At 57.3% G+C, this 26,629-nt stretch overlaps 1 protein-coding gene across 1 annotated transcript in view; it reads left to right on the forward strand.

The window, feature by feature from the left end:
• PALD1 (phosphatase domain containing paladin 1) overlaps nt 1–26,629 on the forward strand; it is a 44,935-nt gene continuing 18,306 nt past the window's right edge. Inside the window, exons 1-19 of the mRNA XM_075154154.1 lie at nt 1–117; nt 7,701–7,898; nt 8,063–8,165; nt 8,348–8,527; nt 8,601–8,765; nt 8,908–9,068; nt 9,231–9,306; nt 10,479–10,627; nt 10,713–10,809; nt 10,918–11,022; nt 14,046–14,141; nt 14,379–14,513; nt 15,170–15,286; nt 15,373–15,552; nt 16,224–16,421; nt 16,754–16,894; nt 17,327–17,398; nt 17,562–17,702; nt 21,731–21,886. Coding sequence (XP_075010255.1) covers nt 7,714–7,898; nt 8,063–8,165; nt 8,348–8,527; nt 8,601–8,765; nt 8,908–9,068; nt 9,231–9,306; nt 10,479–10,627; nt 10,713–10,809; nt 10,918–11,022; nt 14,046–14,141; nt 14,379–14,513; nt 15,170–15,286; nt 15,373–15,552; nt 16,224–16,421; nt 16,754–16,894; nt 17,327–17,398; nt 17,562–17,702; nt 21,731–21,886 — 2,457 coding nt within the window. The 5' untranslated portion in view covers nt 1–117; nt 7,701–7,713. The remainder of the gene's footprint in view (nt 118–7,700; nt 7,899–8,062; nt 8,166–8,347; nt 8,528–8,600; nt 8,766–8,907; nt 9,069–9,230; nt 9,307–10,478; nt 10,628–10,712; nt 10,810–10,917; nt 11,023–14,045; nt 14,142–14,378; nt 14,514–15,169; nt 15,287–15,372; nt 15,553–16,223; nt 16,422–16,753; nt 16,895–17,326; nt 17,399–17,561; nt 17,703–21,730; nt 21,887–26,629) is intronic.

Below are 26,629 nucleotides of genomic sequence, written 5' to 3' on the forward strand. Positions count from 1 at the left end.
CCGGCGGTCGGGGCGGCCGCGGGGCTGCGCTCCCGCCACCCCGCTCCCGCCGCCCCCATGGGGCGCCCGACGGCGCGGCCAGCCCGGCGCGGGAGCTGAGCCCGGAGCCGCCGCCAGGTACCGCATCCCCCCCCGGGACCAGGCATCCCCCCCCCCCGGGGCCGGGCATCCCCCCCGGGACCGGGCACCCACCCCCACCGGGCCCGGCCATCCCCCCCCACCCCCGGGCCGGGACCGGGCATCCCTCCCCGCCCCCGGGACCGAGCATCCCCCCCGGGGGCCGGGCAACCCCCCCCGCCCCGGGCCGGCTCCCCCGTTCATCCCCTCGCCGCGGGGGGACTGTGTTTCATTTCCCAGCTGGGTGCGTGGGGAAGGGGATGGAGGGGCAAGGCTCGGCGTGGGAGCCCCCCCACTTCCCAGCGCCACCCCTGGGGGGGGGTTTGCTGCCACCCCCCACCCCCATATTGGGAGAGGGATGCAGGTGCCGCTGCTGGGAGCAGCCTTCCTCCCGCTGGGTCCGGGGTGCTTGTTGGGTAGGGGTCCCCTCGCCCCAGACCCAAGGTGGGGGGCCGATGGGAGGAAGCTTTCTTTTGCCCCAGGAACAGAAACCCCACAGGGTGGGCATGAGGTACCCAAACCCCGGCCAGGAGGGTTTATCCGCAGGAACGCTGTGCTTTAAACCTCTAGAAAATAGATGGATAACTAGTTTTGAGGCCCAGCATCCGCCCCGCGGCGTCCTCTTGTGCCTTTGCAGTCCCGTTTCTTATTTAAAAGCGGCTTTTCTCTCCCTCTCGCTGCCTGGAAGCCAGCCCTGCGGGAGGCTGACCCCGGCCAGGAGCCCAGCGTGGCCGGCTGCTGGTGCCAGCCATGCCCGCTGCGGCCGGAGTGCCTCAAAGTGAGTTTTGGGGTTTGCATCCCTTGGCTGCCTCCGTTACGCCCCCAGAAGCCATCTGGAAAGCTGGCTCTGAAACGGGGAGCTGCGGGATAGAGAAGGATGAAGATGGAGGAGGAAGAGGAATGGATGTAACCGTAGTTCCTTCCCGGTTCAGGGAGCATCCCGATCTGGGGTTTGGCTCTGCAGCCTCGTGTTTGGGGAGCACAGGAGGAAACCTGGGCTCACTCAGCGTTGGGTTTCCCACTGGCATGTTAGTGCAGAGTCACCGTGTCTGCCGTGTCACCTGGGACGCGGAGGATGTCCTGGGAGGACAGGCTGCCTGTTCTCGCTGAGCTCCTGCTCTGCATCTGTAGCTGCCGGGGCTGAAAACTTCCAGAAACTGCATCCAGGCTGGGTTTCCTATGGCTGCCGGGCTTTTCCGGACCCTTTCCTCTACGCTTTCCCCGGTGCATCACTCCTCTTAGCGCCGGGGGAGCGGTGAATACCACCTCTCTTCCCCGCAGCGCTGAGGACTGTGGCATTTGTGACATCCCACGCTGTGTCCTGGTCGTTACCGACGCCGGGTGTGGGGGGGCAGCAGGTTTTGGGGTGGTCTTGCTGGGAGCGTGCAGGCATTGCATGTGGAGGGAGCAGGCATGCAGGCAGCGGTGGTGGGACATTTCCTTCCTGGAAGGCAGGAAGTGATTATGTCTTTGCATGAATGACACGGAGCCTAAAAATAACCGGCAGGTCTCTGTTGTGAGCAAATACCCCCACGTTTTTGCTTGATTTTGCTTTATTTAAGAGCAGGGTGAGGGAGAAGAGAAACCCGGGAAAGCGAGCTCCACACGCCACCGCACGCCAAAGCACCGAGCGCGCGAAGGCGCGGGCGACGGCGGGTGCGGGCGCACATAAGGTGCTGCTTGTGTTGCAAAAGGTGTGGTCTGCAGCTTTGCAAAGCAGCCCCGTGTAAATGGAGCCGTCCCGTTGCTCCGCCAGCCTTCCCCGTCGGGAGGGAAGCCGGTGGTTAGCTATGAATAGCACAAAATCATAGCCCTCGCTTTCCCGAAACGCCCTGGCCGGGCTTCTCGTGGCGCTGAGCCTCCCGGGGTTGGGAGCGGGGTGCTGCGCTCTGGGTGCCACCCCAGGGTCCCCACCCTCGGGGACCTGCCGGCCGGCATGGGGTCACGCCGCAAAATCTCCTGCGGGGAGGAGGTGGAAATAGCACAGGGTGAAAAATTTGGTGGAGGGGGTTTGGGCGTGGGGCCGTGGTATTTTCTGGCGAGTCGGGAAGTATTTGGTGTCGGAGGAAAGCTCCTCCGCAAGACGGTCGTCTCTTTGGAGATGCCCCCGGCCTTTATCTCCATCCTTTATGGCTTTTTTTTTTTTTTTCTTTTTTCTTTGCACTATTGAAAGGAAACTCTTCAGTAAGCATGCTCGCAGACCTTGAAACCGCTGGCAGCGAGCTGACGGCAGAACCGGCAGCGCTGGCGTTTGCAAATCAGGGCTTTGTTCCTCTTTCCATTGATGCTCATTGATAAAACCCCTCACTTAAACATCAGGCAGCCCGAGCATCTCCTGCGTGTCCGTCAGCCGCCTCTCGGCCCTGCGAAGCAGCACCCCAGGGACCGGCGTGATGTGCGAGGGGATCTGCCGGGGGTCTTTAAAAAGGGCAGTAAAGGAGTTTTTTGGAGGGGAGAGGGTGCATGCGGTAGCTGCTCATCCCATGGGCAACCTGCACCTGGGCTGCTGTTAGCCATTACAGGTGGGCTCTGTGCAAAGTCGAGGCGGCTCAGCCGAAAAAGCCACGTCTGTTTTCTATCCTGCTAACGAGATACTCACGTTTAGATCTGAATTCCTCCCGTGCATGGCCCAGGCTTTGCTTAGCGAGGAAGGTTTGACACCGCTGATTAATAATTCACTCTAAATCAGGTCTGGGGACGGGGGGCTGCAGCCTGGGTACCACTCCCAGTACCTCCCAATGGATACCAGCATCCTCCCCATCAATGGCTGCCTCCGCGGCGGGGTGCAGAGTCACACCCCCATTTCTGGGGTGACATGCCTGGATGTCGTCTTCCCTCCCCCCGCCCCGTCTCAAACAGCTTTCCCTGACTTCAGGGACTTTTAAATCAAGTAGCTAAAGGCGGGTTGGTCACGTGGAGGACGGGGATGTGGCGCTCGGTTTTCTGCCAAAAGGCAGGAGCGCCTTGGGGAGGGGGTGTGAAACGCCGGGTCCTGGTTATCCCGGCGTTCCTGCTTGGATTTGGGAGAAGGCATCCCACTGATGTTTTCCCTCCCTCCCTGGCAGATGCCGGCGGTGGAGCACAGGGCATGCAGGGGATCGGCAGCATGGATCTCGGCCCGATTGAGAAATACCTCTGTACTTTCTAGGAAGCGCTGCTTATTTAGTTGTATTTTTGGCCATCGGCGCTGGCTGTCCGAGGAGCCCGGAGCCCGTGAGAGTGGAGGGAGGTTGCTTTTCTTGTTTAAAAATAATAACAACGCAATCAAGACTTGTAAAATCAGAGCTGCCTGCTGCAAAGTTGGCTTTCCAGAGCCTTTTCCTCCCCATTGCAAAGCGCTTTTGGGTTGGTTTAAGGCATTTTGGGTCGCATTGCTTCCTTGCCTTATTTCACCCTGGCAGCTCGGCGGGCGAATGAGGCGTTTCAAATAAAACCACGACTTAATATGTTACTTCTCACCTTTCCTTTTTGTTTTATTATGTTTTCTTTTTAATAAGCCAAGCTGCTTCCTTCCGGCATCACCTGGAACAACAGGAGCCCGGTTCCCACGCAGCCTCTGCTCCGGGATAACTCCTGACACATGCAGACTCCCCCGGCAAAGGGCTTGCTGTTTGTGTGTTATTTTATTTTCACTGTTTTTTTGAAAAAGAGGGTTAAAGAGCACGCTGGGGCGGGGGGCTCGGCTCCAGCGTTTCCTCCGGGGTTCGGTGATGCCCCTCCGGCAGCGCTGGGGCTTCCTGCCGGTCGCCGTGGTGTTTCCTGCCTCCCTGCTCGGGTCGCCGGTGCCGGGTGCCCCCCGGTCCCTCGCGGATGCATCCGTGCCGGCTCGGTGCCGAAAAGCTGCTAGGGCTGCCCCGTGCCCATGGGAGGGATGGATGCGTTAGGAGGACGTTGCAATTGCTGCTGCTTCCCAAAGGGCTTTGCATCGCTTTGCATTTTATTTATAAAAAAGCAAACTATAAAATAACCTGAGGATTCACGGAGGGAGATTTATTTGATTTATTTCCTGCTGACAATGAGGCGGCTGGGCAAGTGCACGCTTCCTCCTCATCGCGGCGGCCGGGGCAGATGCATCCTGCAGCTGCAGCCCGGCCGCCCCCCGCTATATTTAGTCCATTGTTTGCTCCGGCTTTGAGTCCTCGCCAGGTCCCCGGGCGCAGGAATAACCCCCGTGCTGGGCGGCGGGGGAGAGGAGCGGCTCTACGAGACGGGGAGGTGGGGGGCTGAGCACTGTACATCATCGTGACTTACGTGGGAGAGGCCGCAGAGTCCGCGCGTCGTCTCTTGGGATGCTCCAGCAGCATCCCGGTGTCCTCTGCGGCTCCTCCGGTGTTCCCCATCCACCCTGGGCTCGGTGGGGCTGGCCGTGCTGGGAGAAGGTCTACAGGGAAAGGGAAGCATCTATACGTTGCACACCCATAAGCTTCGTTTTCTCGTTAGGCAGCAAGAATAATTAACCGGAGGCTGCTGGAGCTTTGAATTTAGGCAAAACACCTGGAGAAGAACAGTGCCGGTTTGTTCGGGCGGGATGTGCCCTTGCAGGGTGTCGGTCCTTTTTGTGGCTGGGGAGAAAATGGGCTCTTTGTTAACGAGCCACGGCCACAGTTTATCTCGGGCTTGGCTTTTAAGTCCCTGAGATGAGGGGATGAGCTGGCTGGGTATTTCTGGGGTTTGTCCCTGTGCCCCTCGCCCTGGGGAGAAGATGCAGGCAGGAGGCAAGGATGCTGTACAGGGGGTTTCGTCTTTGCATCCTCTCTCTCCTAGAAAGGAAACCCCTAAATACAAGGGGGGGGGGGATGCTCAAAACCGGCTCACCCCGGCTGATGGCAAATGCCATCGTAAAATCCATGCGGACCACTTCCTAGCATCCTAACTTCTCGTAGTGGCATGAAAACAGAGCAAAGCCCCACCAGGTTGGCTGATTTTTTTTTTAGGGTAACTCAGATCTTAACGCGCCAGGGTGAGACGTCGGATACAGTGGTGTTCTTTAAAATACAGGTAAAATAATAGAACTACTTTTATTTTAAGAGTAAGTTGCCTGCCTAAGCACCTGCTTAGTGTTTGCTAACTGTGTTCAACTATTGGGGGGGAAAAAAACCCTGATATTTGGGTAACCCAGAGCCCTTTGGTGGGCTGGTCCCTCCCAGGCTGGTCCCTGGGCTCCTGCCCGCCTTGGCTGGCCTGTGATGGTGGCTCCGTTGCATCTCTTCTCCTCGCAGCCACCAGCGATTTTTGGAAGGATTTTCAGGCAAGATCATTTTATCTGGTTTCCTGGGATAGGGTTTTGCTTCCCCACCCATCCCATTTGGTCTCCCAGCTTGCAGGTTGGGCACTGGGGAAGGGTGTAAGCCATCCCGCTCCCATCGGATGCGGCGGTACCAGTAAATAGCTGCTCCCGTACGGATAACACCAGTGCTTCCCTCTTCCCGTGGCTTTTTAGAGCAGTTCCCGTGGTTGCCCAGAGCACCCATTTTGGGTAATTTTGGTACCTTTCAAGAAGATGCTTGCTTTTGCCCGCCCAAACGAGGGGGGAAAGACGCTGAAATGCGTTTTCCTCTCTCCATTCATTTTGTGGTTTGAAAGATCATATCCAAATCTGCCCGGCGTCTTTTATATCTGTTATTTGCCGGTGTGGTTTGTCGGGCAAAAAAAAATATCCTTGGGGGATTTACGGTGAAGGTGGGTGACTGGGGAGGGGGGGAAAAGGACGAAGGAAATGCAGAAGCTGCCTGCGTCTGCCTGCAAGTTGGGGGGTGAGTCTCCATCCCCCGGCACAGGGATGCTGGAGTAAACCCAGAGGGATCGGTACAGCTCATCGGGCTGCGCCGGCTGCTTTTGAAAAGATGCATCGATTCTGAGCAAAATAAGGAAAAAAAAAACCATCCTGGCTGAACGCCCCCCTCCTGCTTGCTGGCTGAGCTCTCCAAAACCACGAGACTCAAAACCTCCCTACATATATTTCTTTTTTTTTTTTTTTCTTTGTTTTTGCCCCAACAGTGTTTATGTGAAAGAAAAGCCTAAGGGGACTTGGAGAAATGGCACTGGCCTGAAACAGCTGTTTTGGTTTTTTTTGGGTTTTTTTTTCCCCCTTCTCTCGCATGTAAAAGAAACCAGGCTGCCTAATGGTGCAGAAAATTCACGGTAGAGCAACAAGTTTTCTGCAGAGCAGGGAAGGAAGATGGGGAGGAGGGGAAAAATCTGTGCCGGGGCATGGCCGTCTCGAAATAGCACATTTTCCGGAGGCTTTTCCCCTCCTTGAAGCATTTGCAGCTGCTGGGGGCATCGCATTCCCTGGGATTGCAGTAAGGGACTGATCCTGTACTGCTTGCGAGGCAAGAGAAGCATTTGTAGGGCTGGGTTAAAGCCACCCCTGGTTTCCCAGCGCTGTGCATCGCCACCGAGCAGGTACCGTCCCCCTTTGGATGCTGCCAGGGTTATTCCCCATCATGCAGCAGCAGTACAAAGGAGATTTTATTGGGGACCGTCTCGGTAGGGGTGGGCAGAGAGATTTCTTTTTTTTTTTTTTTTTTTTTTCCTTGGCATCTCTCGCTTCATTTGGTTACCAGGATGCGGCCCTGGCTGGCGCAGACAGTCGGCGCATTGTCCTGGACCGCTGGAGTGTGGCAGGATGCTCCTGGCCACCGCCGGCTCCCCCCGCTACCCCCCAGGCTGGCCCTTTTGCTTTCATCCTTGTTTAGGGATGAGCTCCCTGGGAATGGGCTTGGGGGGGGTGTGTGTCTGCTTTTGGGGTCCCCCACCTGCCCTGGGGGAAAGGGTGCTCCTCCAGTATGGGAATAACCGGCTGCTTTAGATTTGCTCCTGAATAGCTGGAGGAACTCCCTCAGCCCGCTGCCTCCTTCCTCCGGTGCAATCGGGGTTTCTCACCACTGCAGGATTATTTATTGGTGCGGGGGGGAGACACTTTTCCTCCTTGCTGCCTCCCACAGCTTCTGAGGCTGCAAAATCACATGTGGGCGCTTCACACCCCCCCCCGCCCCCCGACTCCTCCTCTGCTTGCACGTGCATCGACACGCGTGTGTGCACGCACATGCATGCACAGCCTGGACCGGGGAGCAACCCCCCCCAGCCTCACTCGCTGCTCCAGGCACGCTGGCAGCTCCTAAATCCAAAATTACTAAATATTTAGTAAATTTTCCTTGGTGTACGAGCGTTTTCCGCCTGGGGAGGGACCCTGGAGTGGTTTAGGGGTGCTGCGAAAGCGGAGGATGAGGTTAAGGGCTGTGCTGTGACGGGGAGCTGCTGGGGCCCTCTGCGGTGCCATCTGCTGACTCAGCAGATCTGGGGGGGCCGGATCCAGCGTTTTGCCTTTTTTCCCCTCCCCTGACTTCCCCAGCCCCACTTTTGGCTGCTCCGGGTCCGGACCCTCCTTGATGGAGGGAGCCGCATGGCGGGCAGGGAGGAAGAAAGCCCTTTGCAGGAGCTGGGGGGAAAGGGCTGGGTGAGCCGGCACCCGCCCGGGATTTTCCCTTCCTAAAACAGGAACAGCTGAAAAAAAAAAAAATTCCTCCTCCCCCTCCCTCTCTCCTTGTTTTCCCCGCGGTCACCTCCCCGTCCCGGCGCAGCCGCCCGCGGATTATGGGTACGACCGCCAGCGCGGCGCAGCAGGCAGTCTCGGCATCCCCCCTGGAGAGCGGGGCGCCGGGCGACGGCAGCATGGAGGACCAGCGCTCCCTCAGCATCCACTCCTTCCAGACCCTGGGGCTCCACAACAACAAGGCCAAGTCCATCATCACCAACAAAGTGGCGCCCGTGGTCATCACGTAAGTCCTTGGCAGCCTCTTGCATCCCCTTGCTGCCGTTTCCAGACCTCTTTTTTTTTTTTGCACCATCTTCCCTATATATTGCTTTTTTTTTTTTTTTTTTTAAGAATCTTTACCTATGCCATTATTTTTTGCCTTTGCCCGCCCGCACGTGGTTTTTGCAGGTACAACTGCAGGGAGGAATTTCAGATCCACGATGACCTGCTGAAGGCCAACTATACGGTGGGACGCATTTCCGAGGCCACACTGGAACACTACCTTGTGCAGGTGACCATCACCACCACCCCGTGCCAAACCCATTTCAGCCTGGGCTTTGGGAACCTCAAGGATTTTTGGGGCTAATTTTGAAGATTGTCGAGAAAAAGCCACTTTTCTTCCCAGGTGCGTTCAAGCCTCCTTGCTCAAATCCGCGTATTCCCCATCTTCTTTCTACCCATCTTGTTTTTCAGGGGAAATATTTCATGGTCAGGGATGTATACGGCAAATTAGACGTCTTGAACACTACCGGCAGCTGTGGCGCTCCCAATTTCCGACAAGCCAAAGGAGGTTACGCCGTGTTCGGCATGGGACAACCCAGCCTCAACGGCTTCAAGCTCGTGCTGCAGAAGCTGCAGAGAGAGGGCCACAAGGTTGGTGGGAGGCTGGAAATTGGGGTGGAAAAAGGCAGGAGAGCTTTTGGGCAGCCTTTCTTCCTCTTCGCAGGAGTGCGTCTTCTTCTGCGTCCGCGAGGAACCCGTGGTCTTCCTGCGGTTGGAAGGGGATTTTGTGTCCTACACCCCCCGGGGCAAGGAGAACCTCCACGAGAACCTCCAGCGCCTGCAACGAGGACTGCGGGCAGAGAGCCTGGAGCTGGCCATCCGCAAGGAGGTGAGGTGGGACGGGAGCGGGGGATCATCACCCCAGCGATAACGGGGTATATGTATCCCCCCTCGGCTCAAAGATGAGCAGAGGGATTGTCGGAGGTGGTGGGTGCCTCGCGGGTTTTGACGGCGGTCGCCATCTCCGCTAGATCCATGACTTCGCGCAGCTGAGCGAGAGCGTCTACTACGTCTACAACGACATCGAATGCTTGCGGGACGAGCCCCACGCCGTGCGGGTGCAGTGCGAGGAGGACATCCAGGTGACGGAGGAGGTCTACCGCAGACCCATCTTCCTCCTGCCCTCCTACAGGTGCTCTTCCTCCTCCTCACACGTGGTCGGTGGCTTTGCTTTTGCAAGCTGGGCTGCCTTTCCTCTTGAGACCCTCTTAAGCCACGTGTCCTGCACTGTGGTGGGGACGAAGTCCCCCCACGGCCCTGTCCTCCTAACGAGGGCTGTCCCTGTGCCCGGCAGGTACCACCGGCTGCCCCTGCCCGCCGAGGGAGCCCCTTTGGAGGAGCAGTTCGATGCTTTCATCCGCTTCCTCAGGGTGAGCCGAGCAAATGTGCCTGGTCCTCAGGGCCACATTGGGTTGGGATTTGCTCCCGTGCCTGGGCAAGGATGCCACGTCGGGGAGTGTGACTCTCTGAGAGCATCTTCCCCTGCTTTTGGCTTGATGCTGCCCGTTAGAGGATGCCTGTACCCACAGTTGCATCCCGTTCCCGTTGCTGTAGACCCTGCTGGAGAAGTCCATGTTGTCCAGCTGCTTGTCCCTACCCCTGGCTGGAGGTGACCATCCCTCACCACCTCCCAGCATCCCTGTGCAGGTGGTTCTTCCCTAAACGCGTTTGGGAGAAATCATAGAATCATTCAGGTTGGAAAAGACCTCTAAGATCATCAAGTCCAACCATCAACCCAACACCCCCATGCCCACTAAACCATGTCCCCAAGCGCCTCATCTACACGTCTTTTCAATACCTCCAGGGATGGTGACTTCACCACTTCCCTGGGCAGCCTGTTCCAAGGCCTGACCACTCTTTCAGTAAAGACATTTCTCCTCATGTCCAATCTAAACCTCCCTTGATGCAACTTGAGGCCATTTCCTCTCGTCCTATCGCTGGTTACTTGGGAGAAGAGACCAACCCCCACCTCGCTACAACCTCCTGTCAGGTAGTTGTAGAGCGCGATGAGGTCTCCCCTCAGCCTCCTCTTCTCCAGGCTAAACACCCCCAGTTCCCTCAGCCGCTCCCCATCAGACTTGTGCTCCAGGCCCTTCACCAGCTTCGTTGCCCTCCTCTGGACACGCTCCAGCACCTCCATGTCCTTCTTGTGGTGAGGGGCCCAAAACTGAACACAGGATTCGAGGTGCGGCCTCAGCAGTGCCCAGTACAGGGGCAAATGATCTGGATTTGGTGCAAAGGCTTTCGATGACAGGGGCTTCTCTTTTTTTTTTAGCCTGGGAAATGAAATCTCAGCGGCTTGGGGACGGGTGGTGGGAACATCTCTGGTGGGGCGGACAGGCCAGTGTCTGACGGCAGCCGGGGAGGGTGTGGGGACGCAGTGGATGGACCTCCTGTTGTGCTGTCCCGGTCCATCCACGCCGTCCCCTGAGCAAAGGGGAGATGCCACCCACCCCTCTGTGCCTGGGCAGGGCCGTCGCCTCCACCCTGGCCATTACCTGGATGCCCCCATGGTCCCCATCCCTCTGTCCCTCCCTCCTAGGAGAGCCCCAGCCTCCTGCTGCGGGACCCTGGCAGACCCCCGCCGGCGCTGCTCTTCGGCTGCCAAACCGGTGTGGGCAGGACCAACCTGGCCATGGCCATGGGCACGCTTGTCCTCCACCACCACCGAGGAGTCACCCAGAAGCCCGAGTAAGCTGGGCAGCCCCTGGGGCTTGGGTGGGGGGGGATGCTGTGCCCCCAGGGCTGGTTTGATCTCCCTCTTCTCCCACACCAGTCTCCCCCACCCGCCTAAAACATCTCCCAGGGACAGGCTTCGAGTCATCCAGACCTTTATCGAGGTGGTCCCCAAAGGCCAGCAGATAGTTGAGGAGGTAAGGGGGTGCCGGTGAAACACCTGGCAGGGTGGGTGGGAGGGGGTGAGGTCGGTCTCCCCCCCGATCCGGGGCTCGCTGAGCAGCTTTCCCTTTGTTCCTCGCAAGGTGGACAGTGCCATCGCCTGCTGCTCGGAGATGCACGACATGAAGGAAGCCATCTACGAGTACAAGAAGAAGCTGGAAGGGATCGGGGAGGACTATCAGATCCAGGTACATTAATTAGAGGATCGCTGGGATGCAAGCTGCCTGCTCTCTGCGGGGTAATTTATCGAGCTGTTTTTGTGCGGGGATGAGAAGAATGTAAATTCTGGAAAACTGAAGCTTCCTGTGAGCTGGAAATTTCCCAGGGACGTGGAACCTGGAAGGTTGTAGAGCTGCTTTTTTTTTTTTTTTTTTTTTTTCCTTTCCCCTCCCCAATTATTTAAGAGCCGTAAAATGGAGCAGGCTGGGATTCGGGGGAAAGCTGGCCGTTTTGGGCTTCGCCGCTGCTTCTGGTAGATGACCTCAGGGGCAAATAATATCCCGTGCCCTAGTTTCGTCAGCTCTAAAATTGGAAAATCCATACCAGCCTGGCTGGTAAAAGTCCTCGGGAGCTGGGAGGGATCGTTGCTTAGAGGTTTTCCTGCAAATATAGTCAAGGTCAAGCTTTTCTATCTGTAGATTTTTTTTTTTCCAACCCCCTTTGCTTTGAAAAGCCATCAGGGTGGTTTTCCACGCTGGAAAACCATGGTTGTCCCTCTCTGACCGGGGACCTCCTCACCAGGCGATGGATGGATGGAGAGAGTGCTCAGATGGAAACGCTGCCCCGATCCCAGCCTTTTTGGAGATTAATTTTCCCATTTACGTGGTGAATGCAGAGTGGAAGTGTCGGGGCCGGTTGTAAAGGGCAATCTAAAAACAGGCGCTGTGCAGCTAAAGCAGGCTGGAGCAGAAAAGTGTGATTAAAAATAATTAACTGGGGGGAAGAGAAAGCCTTTAGTGGTGCTTTTTTGGCATTTAGTGGTAAGCGCCAAATTTTACCTCCTTTTTAGGGCGGATTTGGGTATGTTCGGTGCTGCTCGATGATGGCAGATACTCTCCTGTATAGCTGGGAAAGCTTGGGCACAGGGCAGGGGATTTTCCCGCTGCCCCGAAGCCTTTCCCTGACTCTTCCCCGCTGAGGAAGGCTGCTCTATGTCATCCTCGAGGCCGGGGAAACAAAACGGCCGGGGGACTGCCGTAAATTAGCGACGAGGAGTGTTTATTTGAAGTCTGCACGGAGCGAGAGCAGGTTTAAACAATGGCGAGGGGCCAGGAAAATGTGCTGGGGGGGGAGGATGAGGAGGGGAGAGGGGCTGATGCTCGGCCATCGAAAAACCAGCCTGGGCTTGGTAGAGCTGGAGGGGCTGCAGGTGGTACCGGGGGGCTTTGCTGGGAGAGGCAGTGGAGCCCTGCTTGCTTTTGGGGAGAGGAAGGGCTTTTCTGGGCCCGGAGGAATGATTTCACGCTGGACTGTGGGTTTCTGCCCTGTGTTGAGGGTAAAAGTGGAGATTTCAGTCCTCAAGCGATGGTGATGCAGGGGTAAGTGCATCCTGGCGTGGGAAGCTGAGCCACAGCCAGACCCCCCGTGGTACCCAGCTCTCCAGGGCTGAAAACACAAGTGGACCATCCCCCTTTTCATCCAAAGCTTATTTAAGGGGAATATTAAAAGATTTACCTTGGGTGAGAGCGCAGGGCTGGGTTTTATTGCAGGAACCCAAGCGCTTGGGGAGAAATGCCGCTCCGTCGGCGGTGCCGCCGGCAAACCCGGCTCCGTCCTCGCAGGCTTTGTTTTGAGTTTCCAAAGCAAAGCCCGCGGCCCTGCCTCTTGAGAAATGACAGCGGCCCAGATTTCTCTTGCGAAGAACAAGTAAATATTCAGGAGTCAACCACGTAATGTCAGAGATGCGCAAGCCCGCTCGCCAAGCCCACCCCCCTACGTATACAGCCCCATCTTATAGGACTTTCCATCGTATCCCGGGCAGGGGGTCCCGGCGGGCTCTCCAGGGATGCTCGCGGACCCCGTGCCGGGTGCTCCTTTGCTGGTGCCGGCATTGCGGGTTAATTTGTTGGATGGGATGCTCGGATGTACAAACCCTGCCCCGAGGCAGCGTGGGGGTGGTTTGGGAATTATGGAAAATCCCGCAGGTTTGAGCTTCTGTCCCCGGGAGGAGATAACCGCGCTGGGGCAAGCGCCTGGTTTGGGGAGGTAATGACGAAGATGAGGAGGAGGAGAGCTTGCTTGAAGCCAGCTTACTTAGGCATGGTGATGCTTCTGGGGATGAAGGGAAAGAGGAGACACTTGGAAATGGAGGATCTTACAGGGCGTGTGCTTTATGTCTCTAATTAAGCAGCTCGTCTTGCTCTTACTTAAGTTTGTCACCCTTCATTTTGGGGTCTGCCACCCCCTGTGAGCTGCTGACCCTGGAGCGGGTCCTGAGGGTCCCGCTGGGCTCTGAAGGCAGACAGGGGGGTCCCTGAGAGGTCCCTGACCGTTCCTTGCATGACCCGGAGCATGGGGCTGGGAGGTGATGTCTCCTGCAGGCTCTCTGCATCCCTACCTGCGGCATCGCTGGCACGGGGACCTCTTTCCCCAGGGATGCTGCTGCCCGAGCATCTTGGCCGAAGGCCACGGAGGTGGCCGGGGTGGGGGCAGGACCTTGCATTGACCAACCCCCTCCCCTTGGCTTTGGGTCTCCCGTTAGCATCTGGACAGTGTATCCCCCCCCGGGGATAGCAACTCGGGTCCGGTTGGAACCGCTCCCGGTGCATCCTTGGGCTGAAGGGAAGGTTTTGTTTGAGCTGAAATGCAAATTTATGTCTTTAAGCATCATTTAATATGGACAACTTGAAATGTTTCCTTTAAAGAAAAAAAAAAAAAAGCATCAAAAACTATTCCAGATTGGGTTTTGTAGTTCCACCCCCCCCGCTTCTCATTTGGAAACGGTTTCTTTCCAAACAAACAGCTTGGTGGAGTTAGCATGAATACGCCAAAAAGCCTTCTGAGCGGCTTAAATGGCATTTCTGCCCCTCTTCCCCTCCAAAAAACCGCTGCCTAAAAAAATATGCCCCAGGCCTGTTTGCTCTTTGCTTGTCTCCCTTCTAAGCCGGCCCCAAACCAAGCGTGTGGTTTTTTCCCCAGCCTCCCGGGCTGCTGGGGGCTGCCGGACCGGTGGGCGTTGGGCATCACGAATCCCACCTGCCTTTGCTTTCAGGGGAGCAGCACCAAAGAGTATTTCCTTCAGAGGACTTTGCAGAGCCTGGAACGCTATTTCTACTTGATTGCTTTCAACTACTACCTTCATGAGCAGGTAAAAAACCAAACCAAAAAACAAAACAAACGCTAGCAACCGAAAAAACCCTTCTTTGCCCTTTTTTTTTTTTTTTTTTTTTTTTTTTGCCTTCCCCATGTAGCGGGAGGGAAGGGATCCCCGCCTCTGAGTTTCCCAAGCAAATGCAGGCTTTTTCGGTGGGGTCGTGGGTTGCGTTCGGGAAGGGGGGTGCAAGCCCAGGCTGACGGCGCGTCCCCCCCGGCCCCCCGCCGGCAGTACCCCCTGGGCTTTGCCCTCAGCTTCAGCAGGTGGATGTGTCGGCACCCCGAGCTCTACCGGCTGCAGGCGGAGATGAACTCGTCGGAGCTCACCGTCACTGGGGACCTCGTCACCAAGGGGACACGGGTGCTGGTGAGTACCCGTCCTGCACGTAGGGGCTGGCAGCTCCTCGTCGTGCCCTGGGAATGGCACCTTTCTGGGATGCTTGCCCTCAAAGAGGTTTGATGGGATGGGAGAAGCGAGGGGTTTCCCTGTTGTAGGGCAGGTGCTGAGTCTTGGGGTCTTTAGGTCCATGTTGGGGTCTTTAGGTCCATGTTGGGGTCTCTAGGTCCGTGTTGGGGTCTCCGGTTCGCTCCTGCCTGCATCCTTGGCAAGGTTGGGCATGTGGCCAGAGACCCCCTGTGCACACACATGTGTCCAGCCCCACCGGCCCCAGGTACTTGGATGCTGGAGTACCCCGTAACATGAGCCTGGAGCACCCTGTAACATGCAAGCCTAGCTGCAGCTTCACCTTTCTTGGTGCTTCTGGGTGGCTGTGGCAGGGGGAAGGAGGCCAGAGCTGTCGGTGGCTTGCTGCTGCTTTGGCATGGTGTTGCTGCAAGAAGAGCATCTCCCGCCTTTGAAACGCGGCCGTGCGGCTTTGAGCTCCGGCTTGCTGGGCTTGCAAGGGTTTGGAGACTTCTCCTGAGTGGGGATCATGGATGAGAGGTGGTGGTGTGCTGGGAACCCCCCCTGCAAACCCGTGGGTAGGGGGGGACTCCCCTTGCCCAGGCTTTGCTCCGCTGCAGGTAGCGGATGAGCGCTTCTGCCCCGACGTGCTGAGCACCGCCAAGGAGATGAACGTGGCCAACTTCCGACGGGTGCCCAAGATGCCCATCTACGGGACGGCGCAGCCCAGCTCCAAGGTGAGGGGCCCGCACCCTGCAGCGGGCAGGGTCGCCCGCAACAGGCTCCCAGCCCTCCCATCACCCTTGCTCGCCCCTTCCCCTAGACCCTGGGGAGCGTCCTGCGGTACCTGACGGACGCCAAGAGGAAACACGCCCGCATCGTCTGGATCAACCTCCGGGAAGAAGCGGTCCTGGAGGGGAACGAGCAGATCTATACGCTGCGGGAGCCTGGGTACCTGGAGGAGCTGATCCCCGTGCCCGCCGCCTCGCCCCAGCAGCTGGAGGTGAGCTCCTGTCCGTCCAGCAAGGGCTGACCTCCCCCTCCCAGGAGCCCTCGCGGGTGACGTCCGCAGGTTTTGATAGTCCCTCACCCCCTGGAGCTGCTTGTTTTGGGTTTTTTTTTTTTTCTTTTGGTAATGAGGGGCAGTGGTCATATCGGGTGCTGTGCTTGGCTCATGCCCCCTCCGTGTCTGCGGGAGGCTGGGGACAGCCCAGCTGATGTAAAAGCGAGCGGTCGACCCGCTCTTTATCGTACTGCCAAAATCCGGGGGTCCTCCTGACTTTGCTGTCACTGTGTAAGAGTTTGCAAAGGCAGAGCAAAGCGGAGATCCTCCCCCGAAGAATTTATAGCGTGCCTTGAAAGCGAGGGTAAAAGGCACGCGGGGAAAGGAGAGCAGATGTTCCCAGCTGGGTTTCTGGAGGAGATAGGCAGCGGAGGAGCTTGGCTGCCGGCAGCAGCGCGGCTGCGTGGAGGAGTTACCCAGGGTGGTGAGAAATGGTGCTCCTGAGGCTCCCATCAAGATGGTGGGGACCGTGGTCCTGGGCAGAAGCAGTGGCGAGGACCTGGTGTGGGGTTCTGCGTTGGCTGCGGGGTATCAGCCAAAAAATAATTAAAATCCTGAAAAAAATTAAGAGGAGCGGGTCTTACGGTGAGGGTTTCTCCATCCTGTGGCAGAAAGTAGAGGCTACCCTGAAGGGCGACCTGTTGAAGTGCCAGAAGTGGCTGGAGGTGTACCTGGAGGCGGAGAAGCAGATGAAGATGTTCAAGAGCTGCCTGACCACGCAGGAGATCTTCAGCCAGCAGAAGAACGCCTGCCAGGGGCTGACCTACCGCCGCATCCCCATCCCCGACTTCTGCGCTCCCAAGGAGCAGGTACCCTGGGGATGGGACGGTGCTGTCACCTCCTTCCCAAGCCATCCCTGCTGCCACGGGGTGAATGTCACTTGGGTGCTCGGTGTCACCCAGCCCCAGGACCACGGTGGCGTGTCCAGGCTCAGCGCGGGGTGCTCGCTGGGGCAGGGTCCCCCAGGAGATGCTGCGTGGAGAGCCTGGGTGCCTGCGGCCAGCCGGGGTTGGAGGGGAGGCTGCTGGATCCGGCGCGAGCTGGGGATTTTAGCCTGGAGGGTGCTGGACAAGGGGGACCCCATGGTGGGGAAGGGAGGTGGGCTGCACCCATAAAAACCTCCCGGCTTTGCTCCCGGCAGGACTTTGACCGGCTGCTGGAGGCGATGAAGAGCGCCCTGGCCGAGGACTCGCAGGCAGCCTTTGTGTTCAACTGCTCTAGCGGTCGGGGCAGGACCACCACGGCCATGGTCATCGCTGTCCTCACCCTCTGGCACTTCAATGTGGGTATTGGGGTCTGCAGCTCTCCCTGGGGGTCCGGCTGGAGCGGGGGCTGCCAGGGAAGCTCAGCACAGCCCGCAGCAGCCGTGGCACAGTGGGAGGGTTAAAAGGAGTATGGGGAGGGTCAGGGGGGTGGATGCCCTAGCCCCCAGTGAGCTCCAGAAGTGTGGGTGCATCCCTGGTGAGCCTTTACCCCCTTCCCGAGAGCTCTCACCCCAGGACGAAGGGTTAAGGACAGGAGAGATGTGGCTCCCTCCTTGCAGAGTAGCTGGTGGGGGTGAAATTTTGGTCTTCTCTGCCCAGGCAGAGGGAAGGTGGAGGATGCCTGGGGTCCTGGTGGGTTGGCTTCGGGGTCTGCCTTTCTGCTCAGCTGTTGGGCAGCGGGGCTGGGGCCGTGCAGCCCCTAACGGCCCGGCCCTCTCTGACCGCCTCAGGGCATCCCCGAGATGAGCGAGGAGGAAATCGTCAGCGTGCCTGACGCCAAGTACACCAAAGGGGAGTTCGAGGTGAGTCCTTGGGTCTGACTCTGTTTTCGGGGTCCCCCTCTAAGCCCATTTTTTGCTACCTTAGCCACAGCTGCTTGTTTGGAGGGGCCGCGTCCTCTCCCAGGCAGGGACGGAGGTGAGGAGGCACCCGGTGAAGCCCCTGCTGCTTCTGCCCTTGCTCCAGGTGGTGATGAAGGTGGTCCAGCTCCTGCCCGACGGTCACCGGATGAAGAAGGAGGTGGACATGGCTCTGGACACCGTCAGCGAGACCATGACGCCCATGCACTACCACCTCCGAGAAATCATCATCTGCACCTACCGGCAGGTGAGCGGCGCCCGCATGCCCTCCTCCCACCGGCACGGGGCTGCCCAGGACCCTCGCGCCTGATCCCAGAGGGTGCAGCCAGGCTCCGGGACCAGCCCTGCTGAAGCTGGGTGGTTTCTTGGGCTGAAGCTTTCTGGCATGTCACCAGAGAGGTGCCAGGGCTCTTTTGGTCACGGTCACCCAGTGCTGTCCTGTATCCTGCCCCTCCGGTGCTGTCCCGCATCCCATCCTGCATCTCACCCAGCATCCCGCCTGTCTGGCGCTGCCATACATCCTGGCCAGCATCCCGCATCCCATCCTGCACCAGCCTGCATCCCACCCAACATCCCACCCATCCGGAGGCATTCCACATCCCACCCAGCATCCCGCCTGGCAGCACCGTCCCACATCCTGCACCATCCCGCATCCCACCCAGCATCCCACCCTCACAGCGCCATACCGCATCCCACCCAGCATCCCGCGCTCCTAGCACCATCCCGCATCCACCCAGCATCACGTCCTGCCAGCCCATCATGCATCCCACCCAGCATCCCCCCCTCCCGGTGCCATCCCGCATCCCACCCAGTATCCTGCCCTCCCGGTGCCATCCCGAATCCCACCCAGTATCCTGCATCCCTCCCAGCACCATCCCGCATCCCACCCAGCATCCCGCCCTCGCATCGCCATCCCGCATCCCACTCAGCATCCTGTATCCCACCCAGCATCCTGCCCTCCCAGCGCCATCCCGCATCCCTCCCAGCGCCATCCCGCATCCCTCCCAGCGCCATCCCGCATCCCTCCCAGCGCCATCCCGCATCCCTCCCAGCATTCTGCCCTTGCATCGCCATTCCGCGTCCCACCCAGCATTCTGCCCTTGCATCGCCATCCCGCGTCCCACCCAGCATTCTGCCCTTGCATCGCCATCCCGCGTCCCACCCAGCATCCTGTATCCCACCCAGCATCCCGCCCTCCCAGTGCTATCCTACCCAGCATCCCCCATCCCACCCAGCATCCCGCCCTCGCATCGCCATCCCGCGTCCCACTCAGCATCCTGCCCTCCCAGTGCCATCCTGCCCTCCCACCCAGCATCCTGCATCCCACCCAGCATCCTGTCCTCCTAGTGCCATCCCGCATCCCACCCAGCATCCCGCATCCCACCCTCCCATCGCCATCCCATGTCCCACCCAGCATCCCCCATCCCGCCCTCCCGGCGCCGTCCCGCCCCCCGCATCCCGCCGGTCGCCCGCAGCCGGCAGAGGGCAGGGCGGCTCCGTCCCGCCCCGCTCCCAGCCCCCAGGGCTCCCCCGGGCTGGGCCGGGCACGCACCCTCCCGCCGGCAGCTTCTGTGGAGCTGCTGGAGGGGAGAAAAGACAATTTTTATTCGAGTTGGGTGTTTTATTTCCTGGGGCTGCGGCAGGGCTGGGCAGCCTCCCTGCCCCGGCTGGTTTGCGCCGCGTCCCTGCTGCAGCTCTCGCCCGCAGCTCCCGTTGACCTTTTTTTTTTTTTTTTTTTAATTCATGGCCGTGAACGATTGACTGGGGGAGGAAAAAATGGAAGCATTTAATCACCCAATCTGCGGCTCCCCGGGTGTTTGCCTCCTGGGGTCCTCTGCGGTTTTTTGGGGCTGGGGGAGAAAACCTGAGCTCTGCGGGACGAGCTGCTGGGCACTGAGTATTTGCAGCAATAGTGGGAAACGATGGGGTTAAGTCATTTTATTTTATTTTGTGCCCCTTTTATGCATTACGGGGAGGTGACCACGTGGCCGGTGGGAAGTCTCCCCTACTTTATTGTGTGCAGAGCAAAAAAAATTCCCGTGCTAAAGCAGCGGCTGCCTGCTTATGGATTTAATTATGCTCTCCGGTGACCCGGAGTGATCCCCCTGCCCTGCTGCTGCCTCCCGCTCGCTGTGCCCACAGCCCCGGCCGCGGGGGTCCCGGGAGGAAGACCCCGGCGGAGCAGCATCGCCGGGCTGCTCCCGGTGTGTATTTTGGTTTTTTTTTTTCCGGAAGCCAATTCCCGCGACCTCCTTGCCCCTTTTCCCGGTGCCGGTCAGGACCAGCACGTGGGTGTTCTGGGCCGTATCCTGTTTCGGGGCTGGCCGTATCCAACTCGCCCTGGCAGCCCGGTGGGAGAGCGAGATAAGCAGGGAGTCATCCGCTCCCCCCGCACCCTCCGCCCTGGGAAGAGCCTTTTGTCGCCGCCTGCGTTTTGCATTTCCCTCTCGGCTGCTCCACGCATCCCGTCAGAGTTGGCCGAGCCGCGGGAATGCACGTGCAAATGCTTTAATTTTTATTTATTTTTTTTTTCGCCGGTGACGGGCAGCTCGGCGAAGAGAATTACGGGAATTGTATAGCCTAGGCGTTGCCCTAATGGACTTTTAATTAAGCTGTGGTTAGCGTTTAGAGGAACGGGAACCGGCAGCGTCGCGGGAGGGACGCTGCGCGCCCGGGGCTGACGCCGCTTTGCAGTTTTTGGAGCTTGCCAGGAGATGATTTGCAGGGTTAGGGCAAGCAGGAGGGAGGGCAGAGGTGCTCTGGTACTCGCGCTGCTTTGGTCCTACCCCTTCCCACCCCAAACTGGGAGGAAAAAATAGGAGAGTGTGAGAAAATAATAAAGAATAGGCTAAAAGATAAATAATAGGGTGATAACTAATAGGACAATAAAATAAAAATTAAATAGGATAATATAATAACATGATAAATAATAGGACAGTGAGAAATTAAATAGGAGAATATAATGAAATGATAAATAATAGGACGATAGGATAAAAAATAAATGGGATAATAGAATAACGTGATAAATAATAGGACGATATAATAAAAAATTAAATAGGATAATATAATGAAATGATAAATAATAGGACAATATAATGAAAAATAAATAGGATAATATAAAGAAATGATAAATAATAGGACAATATAATAAGAATTAAATAGGATAATATAATAACATCATAAATAATAGGAGAATAGAATGAAAATTAAATAGGATAATATAAGAACATGATAAAGAATAGGACAATGGGCTCTTGTCTCTGCAAATACCGGCACATAGGTGCAGAGGAGACGCCTTTTCCAAGGGCAGAACCGCTTGCCTGGTGCTGCCACGAACAGGGGTGCAAATGGGTTGCACAAACCTTGTTTGTTTTTTTTTTTTTCCCAAAGCCCCCAAGTGGAAGCGTTGGACCTAGAGCAAGCTTGTTCCTGAGGGCGGCTTGGTGCTGACACCGGAGCGAGGAATTGCTGCTCCGCGGGGTTCGCGGTGGGATTGACTTTACGCCGGCTGGCTGTTTATTCCTTATTTATTATTTCTGAATTCCTAGAAGGGGCATCACTGCAGGGCTCGTCTGTTCTTAAAATAACAGCTATAATAATAATAATAATATATATATATGCATATAAAAAAATAATAACAGGAGGTGCGATGGCCACCAATCTTGGAGCGGGGCGCAGGGTGGCTGCTGTGGCATCTCCTCCTCCGGCGGCAGAGGCTGAATCCGACCGGGGGCTGCTTTAAAGGGACATGTTTTTCCCTGGGGAAACGCTTTGCAGTCCAGGAGCTCATGGTTTTGGCTATGGTTTGCACCTGGGCATCTATTCCTGGCTCCTGGGTGCACTCCCCTCCACGCATTGAGCGCTGTCTCAAAAAAATCATCTATTTTTGAGGTCCGCACGGTAAAGGGGAAGTTTTTCTATGCTGGAAACCACAAGGTAATGAGAGCCTGGACTGCCAAGCCGCAGCGGGAGCGGGCTGGAAGGATGCGCTTATTTTTGTCCCCGAAGCGGTCCTCCCTCCTCGGCCAGAGGCCAGGCGGGGGCTGCAGGCCGGGCTGGGCTCCTCGCAGGGATAACGGGCTCGCAGGGGTGACGTGTAGCTGTTATATATGGTTTTTTTCCCTAGCGCAAGAGGTCCTCGTGGGTCCTTCACCACCAAACTTCTCATGGAGGCCGGAGAGCAGGACTGTGGATGAGGACTGGGTGCAGGAGCTGCCTGTCGGACACTTTCCCGGAGCAGGTTATCCCTTCAAGCCGTTTTTTTGCTCCTTCCAGGGGAAATCGGGCAAGGAGGAGAGGGAGACGCGGACGCTGCAGCTGAGGAGCCTGCAGTACCTGGAGCGTTACATCTACCTGATCCTCTTCAACGCCTACCTGCACCTGGAGAAGAAGGACTCCTGGCAGCGACCCTTCAGCCTCTGGATGCGTGAGGTGAGGCTTTCCCTGCCTAAGCCGCCAGCGGGACCTCATTCCACCTCCTAGATACAGGGCACTGGGAAGCACACCTCCATTTTTATTGCAGATACGATTTTTGAACGGTTCTCGGGGACATCGTATCCGATTCCTTTGCTCCAGGCGAGCTCCCGTCTCGCCGGGCTGGTGGCTCTCAGGGAATGCCAGGCAGGTTGCTGGCATCCCACCGCAGAGATGGGGTGCCCCCCCCCCCCCCAAACCTGCCCTTTTCTCAGTTTTCCAGGGTTTTATTTGGATCTGCCGGTTGTGATTACAGCATCTGGGGGGGGGAGGTCACCAGCCAACCCCCCCGGTCCCCTCCGCCTGGCTCGGTTAGCTTGGCTGGCTCTCCTTGCACCCAAAGTCCCCTCTAGTCTCTTTGCAGCGTATTAAAAATACAGTATCCCGGCCAAAGGGCTTCGGGAGTGAAAGGAAAGAAGAATTAAAAGCAGCCCCGCTTTGCCGTGCCTGGCCGGGGGGGGCGGCGCAGGGGACGGAGGGTCCAGCAGGATGGGGATGCTGGCACCAGGCATCCGAGGGAATTAGGAGTCAGGTGAAGAAACGGAATCGGGAGCGGGTGAGACACCCCAAATTCTCCATATTTCCTGCTTGTTCTTATTTTTAATTATTTTTATTATGACGCAGAGATTACTTTGTCTCTCCCAGGGTTTGCGTGGCGTGAGGCGGGCAGTGCCCGCCTTTGTGGGGGGGGAAAGCCCTCGGCCAGCGCCGCTAATTCATATTGGCGTGTTTGATCCGCGGGGCGGGAGATGAAAGCGGCGGCTGCCAGCTCCGCTCGCCGTCCCCCCCGCCCCATCTCGCCGGAAGGGACCGCGGCGGGGAAGCGGGGGGGATGGCCGGGGCCCACCGCGGTGCGGCATCCCGGTTATGCCGGTGTCTGTATTGCTGGGTGGCGCGGGGAGAGGCGGGGGCCGGGGCGGGAGCATCTTTTAGCGGAGGTGCTGGGTGCGTGGGTTTAAGTGGCGCGTCTCTTAAGTGGAATGCATCTGAAGGGGCGCGCGTCTCTCAAGTCCGTGGCGCGTCTCTGAAGGGGCACGCGTGTTGAATGGCGCGCATCTCTTAGGTGGTGTGCGTCATCTCTTAGGTGGTGCCTGTTCCTTCAGCGGTGCGTGCGTCTTAAGTGGCGCGTTCTTTAAGTGGTGTCTCTCTTAAGTGGCGCGTGTCTTTAGGTGGCGTGTCTCTTAAGTGGTGCGCGTCTCTTTTAAGTGGCATGCGTGTGTTTTAAGGGGCGCATGTCTCTTAAGGGGCACGTGCGTCTTAAGGGGTGTGTTCTTTAAGTGGTGTGTCTCTTAGGTGGCACGCGTCTTTAGGTGGCGCGTCTCTAAAGGGGTGCGCGCGTGTCTCTAAAGGGGTGCGCGTGCGTCTCGAGGGTGCGTGTGCGTCTCAAGTGTGGGTGTGTGTCTCTTAAGGGATGCGTGTCTCTTAAGTGTGCACGTGTGTCTCTTAAGTGTGCACGTGTGTCTCAAGTGTGTGCGCGCGTCTCTTAAAGGGTGTGCGTCTCTTAAGGGGTGCACACGTCTCTGAAGTGTGGGTGCCTGCGTCTCTTAAGTGTGTGCACATGTCTCTTAGATGTGCGCGTGTGTCTCTTAAGGGGTGTGCGTCTCTTAAGGGATGTGCATCTCTTAAGTGTGCGTGGACGTCTCTTAAGAGTGGGCGCGTCTCTTAAGAGTGGGCGCGTCCGTCTCTTAAGAGTGGGCGCACGCATCTCTCAAGGGTGCGCGTGCGTCTCTTAAGTGTGTGCGCACGACTCTTAAGGGTGCGTGCACGTCTCTTAAGGGTGCGTGAGTGTCTCTTAAGTGCGCACGTGTGTCTCTTAAGTGTGCGCACATCTCTTAAGTGTGCGCGCGTGTCTCTTAAGGGTGCGCGCGCATCTATTAAGTGTGCGCGCGTGTCCCTTAGGGGTGCGTGCGTGTCTCTTAAGGGTATGCGCACATCTCTTAAGAGTGCGCGCGTGTCTCTTAAGTGTGTGCACGTGTCTCTTAAGGGTGTGCGCATGTCTCTTAAGTGTGTGTGCGTCTCTTAAGTGTGCATGTGCGTCTCTTAAGTGCGTGCGTGTGTCTCTTCAGTGCGTGCACGTCTCTTAAGTGCGCGCAAGTGTCTTTTAAGGGTGTGCGCATCTTTTAAGTGTGTGCGTGTCTTTTAAGTGCGTGTGTGTGTCTTTTAAGTGTCTGCATGTGTCTCTTAAATGTGCACGTGTGTCTCTTAAGTGTGCACGCGTGTCTCTTAAGGGTGTGCATGTGTATTTTAAAGGTTGCGCGTGCGTCTCTTAAGTGCGTGCACGTGTCTCTTAAGTGTGCGCGCGCGTCTCAAGTGTGCGCGCGTGTCTCTTAAGTGTGCGCGCGTGTCTCTTAAGTGTGCGCGCGTGTCTCTTAAGTGTGCGCGCGTCTTTTAAGTGTGTGCCTGCCTCTTAAGTGTGTGCGCGCACCTCTCTTAAGTGTGTGTGCATCTCTTAACTGTGTGCGTGTGTCTCTTAACTGTGTGCGCGTGTCTCTTAACTGTGTGCGCGTGTCTCTTAAGGGTGCGCGTGCGTCTCTTAAGTGTGCGCGCGTGTCTCTTAAGTGTGCGCGTGCGTCTCTTAAGTGTGTGCGTGTCTTTTAAGTGTGTGCACGTGTCTCTTAAGTGTGCGCGTGTCTCTTAAGTGTGCGCGTGTCTCTTAAGTGTGCGCGCGTGTCTCTTAAGTGTGCGCACGTGTCTCTTAAGTGTGTGCGCGTGTCTTTCAAGTGTGTGCGTGCCTCTTAAGTGTGTGTGCGCGTGTCTCTTAACTGTGTGCGCGTGTCTCTTAACTGTGTGCGCGTGTCTCTTAAGGGTGCGCACGCGTCTCTTAAGTGCGCGCGCGTCTCTTAAGTGCGCGCGCATCTCTTAAGTGTGCGCATGCATCTCTTAAGTGCGCGCACGTCTCTTAACTGTGCGTGCGCGCGTCTCTTAAGTGTGTGCGCGCGTCTCTTAAGTGTGTGCGCGCGTCTCTTAAGTGTGCGCGCGTCTCTTAAGTGCGCGCATGCATCTCTTAAGTGCGCGCACATCTCTTAACTGTGCGCGCGCGTCTCTTAACTGTGCGCGCATGTCTCTTAAGTGTGCGCACGCGTCTCTTAAGTGTGTGCACGCGTCTCTTAAGTGTGTGCACGTGTCTCTTAAGGGTGCACATGTCTCTTAAGTGTGCACGTGTGTCTCTTAAGGGTGCGCGCATGTCTCTTAAGGGTGCGTGCGTGTCTCTTAAGGGTGCGCGCGCGTCTCTTAAGTGTACGTGCACGTCTCTTAAGTGCGCGCGCGTCTCAAGTGCACGCGCATCTCTTAAGTGCGCGCGTGCGTCTCTTAAGTGCGCGCGTGTCTCTTAAGTGTGCGCGCGCGTGTCTCTTAAGTGTGCGCGCGCGTGTCTCTTAAGTGTGCGCGCGCGTGTCTCTTAAGTGTGCGCATGTGTCTCTTAAGTGTGCGCGCGTGTCTCTTAAGTGTGCGTGCGTGTCTCTTAAGTGTGCGCGTCCGTCTCTTAAGGGTGCGTGCGCGTCTCTTAAGGGTGTGTGCGCGTCTCTTAAGTGTGCGCGTGCGTCTTAAGTGTGCGCGTGCGTCTCAAGTGTGCACGCGCGTCTCAAGTGTGCGCGCGTGTCTCTTAAGTGTGCGCGCGTGTCTTTTAAGTGTGTGCCTGCCTCTTAAGTGTGTGTGCGCACCTCTCTTAACTGTGTGTGCATCTCTTAACTGTGTGCGCGTGTCTCTTAACTGTGTGCGCGTGTCTCTTAAGGGTGCGCGCGTGTCTCTTAAGGGTGCGCGCGTGTCTCTTAAGTGTGCGCGCGTGTCTCTTAAGTGTGCGCGTGCGTCTCTTAAGTGTGCGCGTGCGTCTCTTAAGTGTGCACGTGTCTCTTAAGTGTGTGCGCGTGTCTCTTAAGTGTGCGCGCGTGTCTCTTAAGTGTGTGCGCGTCTTTCAAGTGTGTGCGTGCCTCTTAAGTGTGTGTGCGCGTGTCTCTTAACTGTGTGCGCGCGACTCTTAACTGTGTGCGCGTGTCTCTTAAGGGTGCGCGCGCGTCTCTTAAGTGCGCGCGCATCTCTTAAGTGCGCGCGCGTCTCTTAAGTGTGCGCATGCGTCTCTTAAGTGCGCGCGCGTCTCTTAACTGTGCGTGCGCGCGTCTCTTAAGTGTGTGCACGTGTCTCTTAAGTGTGCGCGTGTCTCTTAAGTGCACGCACGCATCTCTTAAGTGCACGCGCGCGTCTCTTAAGTGCGCGCGCGCGTCTCTTAAGTGTGTGCACGCGTCTCTTAAGTGTGTGCACGCGTCTCTTAAGTGTGTGCACGCGTCTCTTAAGGGTGCACATGTCTCTTAAGTGTGCACGTGTGTCTCTTAAGGGTGCGTGCGTGTCTCTTAAGGGTGCGTGCGTGTCTCTTAAGGGTGTGCGCGCGTCTCTTAAGTGTACGCGCGCGTCTCTTAAGTGTACGCGCACGTCTCTTAAGTGCACGCGCGTCTCTTAAGTGCACGCGCATCTCTTAAGTGCGCGCGTGCGTCTCTTAAGTGCGCGCATGTGTCTTAAGTGTGTGCGCGCGTGTCTCTTAAGTGTGCGCGCGCGTCTCTTAAGTGTGCGCACGTGTCTCTTAAGTGTGCGTGCGTGTCTCTTAAGTGTGCGCGTCCGTCTCTTAAGTGTGCGCGTCCGTCTGTTAAGGGTGTGCGTGCGTCTCTCAAGTGTGCGCGCGCGTCTCAAGTGTGCGCGCGCGTCTCAAGTGTG

This window comes from Calonectris borealis, chromosome 7 (genome assembly GCF_964195595.1).
Source record: "Calonectris borealis chromosome 7, bCalBor7.hap1.2, whole genome shotgun sequence".
In the NCBI taxonomy this organism is placed as follows: Eukaryota; Metazoa; Chordata; class Aves; order Procellariiformes; family Procellariidae; genus Calonectris; species Calonectris borealis.